Source organism: Eumetopias jubatus, unplaced genomic scaffold (assembly GCF_037043125.1).
Source record: "Eumetopias jubatus isolate StellerSeaLion01/CBP00866 unplaced genomic scaffold, mEumJub1_p1.0 scaffold_12, whole genome shotgun sequence".
NCBI lineage: Eukaryota > Metazoa > Chordata > Mammalia > Carnivora > Otariidae > Eumetopias > Eumetopias jubatus.
Window position 1 is genome coordinate 108,167,097 of NW_028274818.1, and position 14,161 is coordinate 108,181,257.

Below are 14,161 nucleotides of genomic sequence, written 5' to 3' on the forward strand. Positions count from 1 at the left end.
ACACTCTCTCAAAATAAATAAAATCTTAAAAAAAAAAAAAAAACCCAAAATAAAGGGAGTCATCAGGTACACCAAGTCAGATAGTAAAAGAAATTTTCTACCCAGGGAATGTCAGGGCAATGATCTGAAATTGAGGTTTGCGTGCTCAGATCACCTTCTCCTTCTTCAGCCTAAAGTCAGTACCTGACGGCAAAGGAACTGGATAAAGTGAGGATGCCTGGCAGATCACGCCAGCACTGACCCTACCCAGAAAAGATTAGAAGTGGGAAATTGGTTGCAGCTACAAAACAGGAAGGAAGGGTATTTATGAGTCTGGTCACAACTATATCAGATCGAGGACAAGACGCTGGTTACAACGTGCTGCTCTTGAGAGCTAAAGCCAATACTCCTCCTTCCGCCTGCGGAATCATTCATGTTACCCGACGGCGCAGAAACGTTGGCCACCTGTCTGGGACCAGTGGGGCGCAGGAAATTGGACAGGTACCCCTTCTGAGTAACGCTGCGAGGAGCTGTGTGGACGACACATCAGACGACCCAGGGACAAACTTAGTGGGAAGATAATATGGAGCAAAACGTTCCGATGGACTCCTTCAAAAGGAAGGAGCCCTTTCGCATGCTGAGAGTGTTACTTACGTTGTAAAAACGCACACCTGTGTCAGATTGAGCGTCCTGTTTGTGAGCCATTTCCTATATCGGCTCTACAGGGGCTCAGGAGATGCACCCAGAAGGAAGTGAGGAGGTCAGGACAGCGCAGGAGATGCTCTGCAAGAGGGTAGCTGGCCAGACCTCAGCCGAGCCCTTCCAGCTGTCCTCACCTGAGGCCGAGGGACTGGGTTTTCCCACGCCCACAGCGGCGCCATTAGCCACAGGCTGGCTGTGGGAAAGGGGAGCCCTGGGTGAGGTGGCGGACAGCTCCAGGGGGTCACAGCAGTGAGCCCTGAGCAGGCCCTGTGCCAGCGCCGGGGATGGGCAGACCCCCCCCCCCCACAAGCAACTGATCGCGACAGGGGCACCGCAGTATACCCCATACCAGACATGCTAGGAAGGATGAGATGGCCAAAAGCTAAATGGATATTGGGAATAAATCAGGTATCAAAGAACACAGTTATAAGTTTTGTATACCAAAGCCAACAGAACGGTATAAAGACTTTACTGCAAAATTCAATCTGAAAGGCCTCAGATTCAAGAAATCCATTGTTTTATTCACAGAGAAGTTCTCCTCTGTAAGAGGTGGCCTGTGGCCTCAGACTCATTAAATGATGCTATCGGAATGGTAAATCTAATAATATCCAAGAACTTTTTTTTGTTGCTGTTTTGTGAAAGACAAAAAAAATGGCAACACTTTTGACAAAAGAACTTCTTTTGAGGGGCTGAAGATAATGCCACATGTCAGGTGAGGTTAGAACGATCAGTATTCATCCACCTGTGATGGAGACTTTTTGGATTTAATGATCTGAACTAAATTTGTCTCTGGACCACCTGACATGCCATCCATTGGTCTTCTAATAGCATTACTCAAAAATGGGAACTTCTCTGTTTCCTATTTCTGTTTTTTAAGACTTATTTATTTTAGAGAGAGAGAGTTTGCACATGAGTTGGGGCAAGGGGCAGAGACAGAGGGAGAGAGAGAATCTCAAGCAGACTCCCCGCCGAGTGTGGAGCCCAACGTGGGGCTCGATCTCTTGACTCTGAAATCATGACCTGAGCCGAAATCAAGAGTTAGACACTCAACTGACTGAGCCACCCAGGTGCCCCATTAACTGACATTTCTGAGCACCGAGTGGACACTGTCGAGAACTGCCGAGACCTTGTGGAAGCATCCTGACCCGCACAGGGTCAAAGCAGAAACTCAGCTTGGTTATGGAGTTACCTGTGCAGTTGTGATATAGGATCGATTTTACAATTCTAAGGAGTCACTGTCTGAACTCTGGAGGCAAAATATAAAGACTGACAACAGCATCTGTGTAGATTCACAGAAACACCCATTATTCTGAAATACTTGATACAGAAAACATTTGCTCAGAATCCAATCCATTCACCTCATCACAAAAAACCACTCAACATTATGTCTGTCAAAGAAATAAAAGGAAAAGCTATTAACCTAGAGAAACATTATACCCATAAAGCGCCATTTTTGGAGGTTGAATTATCTGCATTCCATTTAATGGCAAGGAAGAAGTTTCTCCTAACTGGGGAAAAGGTAATAGATAATCTTCAAATATGTGACCAGCTACTTGTGCAAATACTTTCTCGTCAATAGTAACTTCCATGTATCTGAAGAGGTTAAAAGTCTGCACGCAGTCTGAATGGAGCCATCTCAAGAATAAAACCAGATATTAAAACTATGACGTTCACCAATCAAGTATCTCCCTATACATCTTGAGAGTTTTGATTGGGAAGGTTTATACAAATTCAGCATACAATAGTTTCTGTTACATTCTCCAAAGGTGACCAATGAGGCTTAAAAACAATACTGTTATGAATCCATGGACTGAAATGTATTTGAAGCATTTCACTTCATTACAATTATTAGTGGTACTGATTTTCATAGGTTCCCATCTTTAACTAGTGGGAATCTCTCCAGGTGGGCATGAGTCTGACAAGCCCTGCCTAGTGTTTGATAGTTTCTTTGTGTTTTGAGAGGTTAAGATCTTGCAGGCTCATCTTATGCATTACCTGCTGGAGACCTGACTTGGAATCATCCATTTACTTATCCAAGAAAGTCTGTTTATTTATTTTTTTATTTCTTAAAAATATTTTGTTTATTCATTTGAGAGGGAGAGAGACAGAGAGAGCACGAGCAGGGGGGAGAGGCAGAGAGAGAAGGAGAAGCAGACTTCCTGCTGAGCCGGAAACTGGACATGGGGCTTGATCCCAGGACCTGGAGATCATGACCTGAGCCGAAGGCAGACGATTAACCGATTGAGCCACCTAGGTGCTCCAAAGAGCCAGACCAGGCACCCTATTGATGGTGCAGATCGAGTTGTGCAGACCAGAGGAGGAGATGCAAGGGCCCTCTGAGGCCATGGGGCTCACCCGCAGCACCCAGATGGATGGCCCATCAGCTACTGTGGGCATAGCTTCTCAGACACAGCGTTCCTGCTCTTTGCTCAAACGAAATTATGCAGATTCTGTAAAGCTTACGTGCAACACCCTTGAGTAAATTCTGTGCTATCGTGACTCAGTCTACGTAAAGGGCAGAACCGGTTTACGGTCACTGTGAATCTACAGGAAGCAGTGGAGACCACAGAGCTATCTGACGTTGTGGAGATTCACAACACGTCAGACAAAGTGAACAAAGTGACACTGTAGGAATTCATGGAGTCTCCCAGGACAGGAGCCTCTGTGCTAGGACAAAGATTGCCTTCTGCAGCCTGCTTCTTACCCCCACCGGACGGGGGCAAACCCAGGCTGACGGCACTGGGCAGCCCCCTGACGATGCTGTGAAATCAGCTGAACTTAGCATGGAATGAAATTACAGTAAAGTAGCCCTGCCTTATCTGTTACAGATAAACCCAGAAAGCCAGCGAGCTACTGCAGAAACAGTTCATCTCTCATGGCCCTTCAGGGTGCCGGGGGGCAGCCTGGCGTGGGCCACCTTGCCTGGGAAACGGTCTCCTCACTTTGGACCCATTCGCTGGGGATGGAGTCGCGGGCTGGGCAGCAGCTTCTGGAGGGTGCCCCCGCACTGCGCTGGGGGGGCGCAGTGTCTTCAGTCTTCACCACAACTGCGCACTCTGTTTTTCATTAGCCTTAAAGTGGATGATTTCAAATATTAAGGACTGCGGTGTCTATCCAGAATTTAGTGGGGATTCATGGGCATCTAGTTCTCCTGGCAATCTACAGAATTAAATGTCTCTGCCTTTCAAATAGGGGGAGAAGCAAACTCATTATTTGGAAGAATTACTGGCTCCACATTGCTGCATGGATGTATACATTACAATTTGTGTGTCGGGTGTTATCTTTAATTCCAGATTGTTACAGGCTGTGGATGAGTTCTTGTGTTGTTACGGTTCTTGTGGTTTTGATACACCTGAATGTTCTCACTGCATTAAACATTCCTAACACATTATTAGGATAACAAATCTTGGACAAATAAGCTCGAGTATCTTTTATTAATGACCTGAATAAAAAAAATACTTTAAAACTTTAAAAACATTGTGTGGCCCTTTCTGAACTTATTTTCCCCAATTTTTTTGTCAGGCATTGAGGAGAAAACATTTGCGACCGGTTTTTAGGCTAGGGAGGGACAATGTGTGGGGGCAGAGCAGGCGGGTGCTGGGCTTTCGTTGGAGCTTCTGAGATAAGAAGCAGCAGGAGAGAAGGGAGGGCGTCATGCTGAATATGGAGATGAAACTGACATAGCATTGGAGACTGAAGAAGAAATGAGGAGCATCTGTCTTTAATCAGAGATCTATTTATGCCTTGTTTATTTACATATCAGGCATTGTGCTTGGAGTTGGGGATGCAGAGACAAATTGGACACAGCCCCCACCCTCGAAGAGTTTCCAGGCTTGTCGGGAAGACCATCCTGTACATGACAAAATAATATGCTGGTCACAGCAACTTAAGACTGGTTTGATTTTTCCTTGTGTCTTCCAGCGGCAACTGAAGGGGAAGTCTCCCCCTGGGAAACTCTCCTCACTCATGAGGTCATCTGCACAGATCCAGGTGCTGGAACCCTCCTCCAGTCCCCAGATCTTGGCTCTGCACCCAGGCGGGTCACCCCGCTCATGCCCTCACTCAGACCCCTGTTCGGTTTTTTATTGTGGGCTTCAGTGGTGTCTCCCTTGCGGACCCTGATTTGTCCTACAGGCCAGTGGGACCCTCTTCTGAAAGGGATGCAAGATCAGCTGAACCAAGCACCCTATGTCGCTTGAATTCAGTGTTCTTTAAACTGTAGGTCACAAATGCATTAGCAGACCAGGAAATCAATTTAGTGGTCACAGCTAGCGTTTGTGAAAGAATGGGAGAATGAAACAGAATGAAATAGGTTAGAAAATATCAAAGAACATCACACAGTGTAAGGGTGACTACTGGTTTATGAATCTTCTGTTTCACCTGTGCGTGTGTGTGTTTATGTGTGTGTGTACTGGGTTTCATTGTCAAATAGATTTCCTATTGTAGACTGCAGTCCAAATTGTCCACAAACCACTGCAAATCCACTTGCTGTGTGAACATAAGATGAGATCTTGCCTGTTTTCTATTCTATATTCAAGCTACACCAGAAATCTGGAAGTAATTTTTGTCCATGTTTGATACATGCAGAATGAAAAGAGCACAAGTTCCAGCATTTTCCAGCTATGTGACTTTGGGCAAGTTAGTTACCTCCTGGAGCTCCCATTTTTCTCTGTGAAATAGGAGCAGTGACACCTGTCTCTCACGACTGCCGGGGGGGTGACCAGGGTGAGGCATGGCATGCTCACGCATAGCAGGGGACAACAAAATCTCATATAGAGTGGCTTCCTCCAAAATGCTAGTTTCCTATCCTAACCTTTCCTTCCCTGAAAATTCTAAAAGACCGAATCGAGCCCATTCCTAATGGAACATCCCACATCATTTTGTACAGTTCTTAATGTTGTAGGTGATTCTGGGAGAATCTACTACATTATCCTCTTCTGTAGTGCAGGCTGAGGCCTAGAAAGTCTTAAGGATTGAGAAACCAATCTTTTGTGCAATGTCATTTATGCCACATTGAGAATTTCCCAAGAGGAGATGCGAATGAAGCTTGCAAACAGAGTGTTCATTTATAATCCTTACTTTAGAAAACCTTTCAAAGCCCAAGTGAACATTTAGGAGCTTTTACTAATGTTTTAGAGATGTGGATAACCCGGTGTTTTTTTCCATCTCTCTTTAAATGTGAAATATTTCTCTTTCATTAGAAGGTAATGTTCTGAAACCAGAATAAATCATTACAGCACAAAAATACCTGTTACAGGAAGAAAAATGACAAAGAAATAAAACCAGAAAAAATTTAAAACCTTGGCATGCTCAAAATGATGATTTATAGTATAATTTGTCTTTGGACCCTTTACAGAAAAACCAACATCTGCATCTTTGTGAACACAGTTAAGAAACGGGTGGAAGTTTGCTTGTCTACACGGGCGTATTTTAGGATTTGGTGGTCATCTCTCACACTCATGCTCCAGCAGGATCCCATGCTCAGGCTCACTTGAGAACCCCATGGTCACACTGGATCTGCATGGGACTCTGGCGGGGAGTTGAACTGTTTTTTAATAAAACCTGAATTTGGGAACCAATCACTGCATCAGCGTCGGATTTGGACCCCTCATTGCTTCAGATGACTACAGTGCTCTCCTCCTCCTAAATGATAGGAAAGTTGCTGACGTCGACATTGGCAGTAAGAAAAATGCTTGTAATTATACTGGGCGTTTAGTTATGAAGAACTTACATGCTGTGGCTTTTTCCACTCGCAACCGAAAGCATATTGATTTCCAGAGCATCTTGAAAGAAATTCCTGAGTCAATTTAAGTTATTTTCCATTTCATTTTGGGTAATCATGATGGAGATTTGACGAGCGGGTTCCATGTGAGCCAGATTTTAGGCCGCAGCTCCTGTGGCAGGCGGGACCTTTCCTCTCACCCACTTGGAAAGTTCATGTGGCTGGGACTGCCTTAGAGTTCTGCTGCTCGATTTGTAAGTTAATATGTCGCATTTTAAAACGCCTGGAGCAGGAAAGGTCAGGCAAGCACTGCTAAGAAGATCTATTCAATGGGACTGGCAGACAGGACAATGACAGAATGGTGGATGGGGGGCGTATGGAGAGCGGGGGGGTGAGAAAGTTTATATTAAAGAATCCCCACACGTCCAAGGTGTTAGCCCACGCTGAGAATGCGAAGAGCCCGAGTAGACAAATCAGACATTTTTAATAGATCTCAATAATAGACGGGATTGAAAAGAAAAATGGGCCATGTGACAGATGAACAGTAGGTTTAAATTACTTCAGGGACCGATAGCCCATTGTGTTGAACTCAAGGTACGGATGACCAGCTCATTGTCCTTCCGGAGCTTCTGTGAAGGAAATACACTCGAGAGCCAACCTGTGCACCCAGCAGCGGGTGGGTGCTCCCTGCCCCTGGAGCCAACACTTGCCCATCGCTCCACGTCTGCTGTGGGTGCCAGCAAGGGCCACCTGCGCGCGCTTGGCTCTGTCCCCCAGGCCGAGGCTGGACGTTCCTGAGTTCTCTTTGAGAAGGACCGGCCACCATGTCCCACACTGCCTCACGGTGGCCGGGCCACACCATCTCTCCTTGGCGTTCTGATGCTTTCTCAAGAGGAGTTAAATCCAAAGAGCTTATTAAAGTCAGGACAAATTATATCTCATTTCCCCTGATGGATGAGGCTTGCCGCTTGGTTGAAGGGAGGAGGAAAAATCAGGCAGGCTGGCCGGAAGCTTTATTCTTCCCGAAGCCCGGGTGCTTCCTGCTGTTCCTGTGGAGTCCTGACAGACTCCAGAATTATGTGCATATATGTTGCAATAATTTTCCAAATTAGGCTGACAAATAATTAATTTTATGAGCTATTCTCTTCCCCTCTAATATACAGGCATTGAAATTATTATCTTTCCAGCTGCAAGGGCCAGCTCAGTCCTACAGGCTTGGTCAACACACGGCACTAGCAGCTGTGGGTCACCCCAAGCCCAAGGAGAGGGGCCCCAGTGGCCACAAGCACATCCAGCCGGCGCCCAAACAGACCACGAGCTGAAGCCCCGAGGCTAGGGGCCCGAGGAACCGTGGGGCTGGTATCTGCTAATTCTTACGTGGGCAATTCCGAAGGATCATGAGGCCCTCTGCATGTAGCCAGCCGTGAGACAGAAGGTCACACGATTTTACGTCTAGAAATTGCATATCCTCTGCATTTGACTCCTCAGCAGGAGTCGAGGTAGAAAGCAAGGCAGAAAACTGCTAGCTAGCTGCCCTCCACTAACTGTCCCCCTTCCTTTCTTAGCAACGGGCAGAAATGTATCCAGCCGAAAGAGCACCAGACTTTCTGGCACAGAGATAGTCCATGAATTGTAAGCTTAAGTCAACAGCAGATGGAACTTCTAAGAAAGTTCTTCAAAGACGGGCGCACCTGCATGGTTGGCCACAGGCATAAGCCTCTCTCTTTCTCCTTCTAGAATGTGGGCCCGACAGCCGGCATCCCAGTAGCCAGCTCGCAGCCATGAGGCAAACGCTAAAGACGGCAAAATGAAAAGAAGGAGCCTGACTCTCTGGGGACCATGGAGCGGCCACTAAGACCCCATGCAGCCCAAGGCCCACTCTTGATGGGAGGAAATAAAAACACCCCTCCATTTTGTTTCAGCTGTGACCAGCTGGACCCCATTTCCAACCACTGTGGACAGCGGAACCCTAACTCCTCTGCTGCGGTCCCACCATGTAGATCCCAAGAAAGCCCCTTTCCACATCGACGGCAGGTTCCTCTGAGTCTCCTGGCTGGCAAGTCTTGGAAGCACGCCAGTCACATGGATCTTGTGGACGGAAGGGGAGCAACCACACCCGAGCAAGGCTGGCTTCGTTGGTAGTTCGTGCTCCTCTGTCACAGATGTTAGTCCCCTTCCTGGGCTAGGCCGCAAGTCCCCAGGATTGACAGCATGTCCAGTGTCTGCCCCACTCTCGGGGCTGGGGCCCATCCTGCGACACTGGGTCTGCAGTAGGTGCTCCCATCACTTCTTGACGTTTTCCTATTGGCAGAGAGATTGAGCCCGTTTCTCTCGGTACGACTGCCCCTGCAGGAAGATTCAAATAGGAAGTAGACGCCTGGCGTTGCCCTGGAAGGCGGAATGGGGACAGCACAGCAACCGGGTATTTGTGTAGGAGCTCAGGGCTTTCCAGGCCTTGCCCTTGTCTTCTCTCACACCCGCCCGTGAAACAGCCCAGGCAGACGGTGTTACAGGTTATAATCTTACAATGGGGAACTTGCGGCTCACAGAACTTGATGCGTTTCTTGAAAGCAGGTAAGTAGCAACTATGGAGTCAGGCCTTGATGGACTAGCAAGAAAGGGCTGCTTCTGGACAGATGTGAGCAAGCACGTGCGGGAAGACAGCTCACAAACCCTTGCTCTCCATCATCGTCTCCCTAAATTATTCATGGCCCCTGCTGTTGCCATTTTTCTTCCTAATGCCTCACCTTTTAATCAGATCATTTTTTATCGGGACCCTGCTCCAGACCAGGTCCCCTGCCCCCACTCCCCGGTTCTTTCCATCCGCACGTCTAAATCCTCTTTTTTTTTTTTAAAGATTTTATTTATTTATTTGACAGAGAGAAACACAGCGAGAGAGGGAACACAAGCAGGGGCAGAGGGAGAGGGAGAAGCAGGCCTCCCGCGGAGCAGGGAGCCCGATATGGGGCTCAATCCCAGGACCCTGAGACCATGACCTGAGCCGAAGGCAGATGCTTAACGACTGAGCCACCCAGGCGCCCCTAAATCCTCTCTTATGTGTGTCCTGTCTTGGGTGGGAACATTGATGCAGGGACAGAATTTACAAGCTGGTTCCCCTTTGTTCAGCTGTGGGGTGACGCTCCCGGGGAGCAGGGCTGGACTTGCACAGCGGCAGTGCACGGCAGGCATGGGGTTGGCTGCCTCCCCTGAACGTGCACCCCTGCCGACACCTGTCAAGCACCAAGCACGCCCAAGGGACAGTATCCCAATGCTGTGGTCAACAAAGGTCTCACCCCTGATTTATCCTGGGGCCCAGGCTTGCCCCTCAAACAAAGGAGGGTCAGGGTGGATGGTGCTTCCTGGTGAAGACTCAGAGGCTGTTGCAAGTCTGAGAAGTTCTATCGGGTGACCAAGGGTTGGGTGTAGGATGAAGTGTACAGCAGGGTCTGGAAACAGCGGGAAAAGACCCCCTGCATTCCAGAAGCACGGGGTCCTTTCCCTAGGGTGTTACAGTCATGTGAGCACCCACGAAGAGCCTAAAACATGGCTGGAGGAGAGGGCTTGTGTCCCCCAGAAGGAGGACAAAGACGCCCGTGTTTCCTATGCCCACGCCGGTTAGGAGGGAGCACCGTCGAAGCAGAAATGCCTGCAAGGAGGGAAGATGTGAATTATGACCATTCCCCTGGGTACCCCTGAGACCTGCAGGGGCTTCGGGCTCGGGGCTCCAACACCAGCCATGCAACGCCCAGACAAAGGAAGACGACCCAGCTGCATAAGCTGAGATACGGATGGGGAAACTACACATAGGGCATCAATCAGGGACGTCAGCTCATTCAGAGTTTAAAAAAAGAGCGATATTATGAACCATACTTGCGCAGAGAGCTGAGACGCCAGGTTCTCACCTAGCGGAGGAAAGCGAATCCTTGCACCAAGCAGAAGCATCCTCAGTCAGTCTTTCCATCCCAGAAGTGGGAGCCTGCCCACCTGTCACCTCCGCCTAGGCTGGCACCCTGGCGTTTCAGAGCAGCTAAGCTCCAGCTAGCCAGTGTTCAGTTCCCTTATGTGTGAGTGGCTGCAAACCAAATCTACCCTGTTCGAGCGGGTGCCCTGCCAGCACTCCGAGGAGGGGCTAGGCCCCTCCGGTTCTCACGCCCAGTCCCACGCACAGGGTGCTGTTGCGAGGCTCTTGGGGGGGACAGAGGTAAAGCTAGTTTAAAAACGATGAAGCAGCGCCCAAACATACCAGCCCGCCCCTCTCGTGGCCAGCATCAGCTCAGCAGGAAACCCGTCAATTCATGGTCAAATCATTGCCCTTCGGCCTGGAGTCCCTGTGGCTGCTGGGGCTCCCCCTCGGCTCGCCTGCACACCCACCGACAGGTTCATCCTCCTCATTTAGCATTTTGCTCCTCTCACTGCTCTCAATCTTCAGTGGCTCCCCAGTGCCAACCGAGTCAAAGCCAAACTCTAAGTCCGCAAGCCCTTCTTGGTGAGGTGGAGATGTGCTTCCTCATGCCTGGCACAGGACTCAGATGCTCCAGTACCAAAATGAAGCAGTCACAGTTAACAGCAATAGAGGATTGTTAATGGCAATATTCATTATTTTAAGTATTTCCAAATTTATTGTTATTTTATCAAGTAGACGAATTAAAGCAAGCATTAATTGTCCAGGTGCTCAGCTGTCTCCACTTTCCCATGAGAAATCAAGCCTCACGTGCAGATGAGCGGGTCCTTCCTGGCTGTCTTGCATTTTAAATATTCCTGCCAGTGAAATATTTCCCTGTGGAAGCAGAACTAACTACGCTTCATTTATAAAAAAGGCTTTATGGACTTACAGATGATGACAGACAGCCAATCGATAAGGGGTGATATAAATAGTATGTAATATCAAGGAACATTAGGTCTCTGGCATGATTTGGGGAGAGAAGTGGGCAGTTGGAAACCTTATCATTTGAAAAAGGTCAAGGTCTGGCGGCTATAAAAACGCCTAAGCAAATAAACTCACACCTGTGAGTCGGCAGAGGCTAAAAGTGCTGAATGAGAGGAGCTGCCCATTTTGTGGGGAATTGCTTCCCTGGACCAGGACCGGGGTGCTGTGGGCACACGCAGCCGCTCCAAGACAGGGTCCACTTTTTCCTGCCGAGCCTTCCTGCGGCTGAGACCCAGGTCCTCCAGAAGACAGCAGGGATCAGCCTTAAAATGATGGGGTTGGGGTATAGCCTACGAAGGTAGGACCCACCGGCTCTCTGTCATTCTGCCTGGCCATTTTGGGGAGGGTGGGCGTGGGGAGGGATTTTTACCAATTTAGTAAATTGTTTGGCTTGTGTAACTAAAAAAACAAAACAAAACAAAACAAAAAAAATGCACCAAGTTGTAAATTCCTTTACCAGTAATCACCGTGCAGTACTAAACACAAAATTCTAAATAAGCCCTCTCTCTGAAGAGCATCCACGGTATTGCCTGGGACTCCAGGGAGAGCTTTACTGTGAATCGCACCATTGCTCTATTTAGAAACAGGCGGTGGCATGATCTTTCTGAGAGCACATGCACTAGCTGAAGGGTGAGTTACCACCCGGAAGACAGCAGCTAGAATGTTGTCTGTGTCCTTCCATAATATAGCTATTGTTTAAGAATAGAGAGACTGAATAACGTGGGTGATGAATTTCCTTCTCATCGCCCCCGAGAGGCTTGGGCCCTTTATTTTCACTTCTACCACGCTCCAGACAAACCCGGCGTGTCCTGCTCCCCAGCAAAGACCGGGCAACTGCGCAGGAAGGCAAGCTTACCTCCTTGGAGGGTGTATTCGGTCACGGCCCTGCTGAAGACGCCCAGGCCAGCCCCGTTGTAGGCTGCCACCTGGATCTCATACTGCGTCCAGATGATCAGCTCTGTCACCAGGCAGTAGGTGACCTCTGGGCTGGTGATGTTGCGCTGCTGGTGTTCTCCCGGCAAGCCTGCCAGGCGGTACCTGCAGCAGAGCAGGGAGAAACAGCTGGAAACAGGCAGCAGGCGCACACGCGCTCGCTCCGTGCAGTTGGAGGGAAACGAAGTAAATAGACGAGAGTGAAGCCAGAGGTTAGCCCCAGACAACACGGCTTCCTAAGCCAACCATTCCAAAAAGGGGTCGTTGAGTCTCACAGTGATTATAAGCTCTGGGCAAAACGGTTAAGGAAAAGTGATGGCTTTTTAAGTGTAACTCATCCGGGGAGCACAGTAACTTAGTACCAAAAGTTCCAGCCATGATTTCTGCCGGGGTGTTGCCATACATGACAACTTGGGAGCAACGCTCTCCTCCCACGGCTCTGAAATGTGGGGAGAAGCAGAGAAGCCCCTTGGTCTCCTCTTCCATCTGTGCTTCTAGATTTGTTCACATGGGTCCCAGCACCAAAACGAGTGGCTCTAAAGTGTGTTCCCGCTTCTCCAGGACTAGTCCATCGCTACAGGACAGGCTGCTCTGTAGGGGAGTTTCCCAGATGAAGTGGGTGAAGGGGTTAATTGTATGGTGACAGGCGGTGGCCAGACTTACCGGGGCAAATACTCTGCAGTGTATACAAAGTGAATTATTAAGGTGTACACCTGATACTAATACAGGGTTACAGACCAATTTTACCTTGATGTTAAAAGAGGAAACGTGTAAAGAGAATAATTCACTCCCCCCCCACCAAAAGACATAAATCTAAAGTTGTATTTATTTTAAAAAGTGATATACACGACTCTGGACTTAGAAAATGTATAAATTAGGAAATTGCCATGTGTGCTACGGAAGGACTTTTGTAGCGTTATTTGGAAGAGCAAATGTTTTTCCTGATTTTGTTTTTACAAGTGGATTGGTTTCCCGGGGCTGAGCGAGGGGCATGTGCTGGGAGGACCTGCCTTGGTCATCCCGCGGCTTCAAAAACACCCAAATCCTGTCCAAGCAGCAGTTCTTTGCCTTGGGAAGATGGGGCCTCGTCTGATGAGGGGGAAGGGTGAAGACGGAGGGGACACTGACCGAGGGGACCCTTGACGGCGGGTTGGGGTCCGGTTCCCCACCAACACTGAGCACCACCGCAGGCTGCAGAGGATGCCCTGTTCCCTGCGCCGTCCCGGGCGCAACGCCGGTGCACAAAGGGGAAGGCCGTGCCAGGCTGCTGCCATCAGGAGAAAGAAGAACCCCCCAGATTCAGGCCCTTCCATGAGAGAATGGCAACTACACATATGGTATGGAAGTACGGGGAAGGCAGTAAAAGGTTCTTGGTGAAAATCTGGATTTTCTGAGGGCAGAAAGAGCTCCTGTTGCTGTAGACTGTACAGGCGAGGCCTGTGTGGTGGGAAGACACAGGGTCAAGAGCAGGCAGCACTGCACAGCAGGAAGGTTCCAGGCCCCCTGCCTCCTTCTTCCTGAAAGCAGCAGCTCGTGGGGCGGGGGGCGCGGGGCCATGGGGGGATGGCCATGCTCCTCTGTGGCGGGCAAAAGTGAAGGCTAATGTCTCACCCCGCATTTTTGCCTCATAGTCCATCCGCTTCTGACACCTACTGAGTTGATATTCCTTTACTGAACTGCCTGCACGCAGCAAGTGTGGGTGCGCTTCCTAGCAGGGGGTTAGGTTCGTTTATATGACAGCATGGTCTTCAAGGTGGCCCACAGGGAGAGGCCTGGCATCAAGTAACCCACGTGCCAGATATTCCCCCTTAAATTCCCCGTCTACAAAATAAATAGCACTGAGACAATTAGCCATTTGGAAGAAGGTGTAAGTATCGGCCCTACACCCAGGGTCACCT

General features: G+C 48.9%; 1 protein-coding gene across 1 annotated transcript in view; it reads right to left on the minus strand.

Annotated features, from left to right (window-relative positions):
* SDK1 (sidekick cell adhesion molecule 1) overlaps positions 1 to 14,161 on the minus strand; it is an 876,702-nt gene that overhangs the window by 169,047 nt on the left and 693,494 nt on the right. Inside the window, exon 17 of the mRNA XM_088017186.1 lies at positions 12,187 to 12,368. Within this exon, the coding sequence (XP_087873312.1) occupies positions 12,187 to 12,368 (182 nt within the window). The remainder of the gene's footprint in view (positions 1 to 12,186; positions 12,369 to 14,161) is intronic.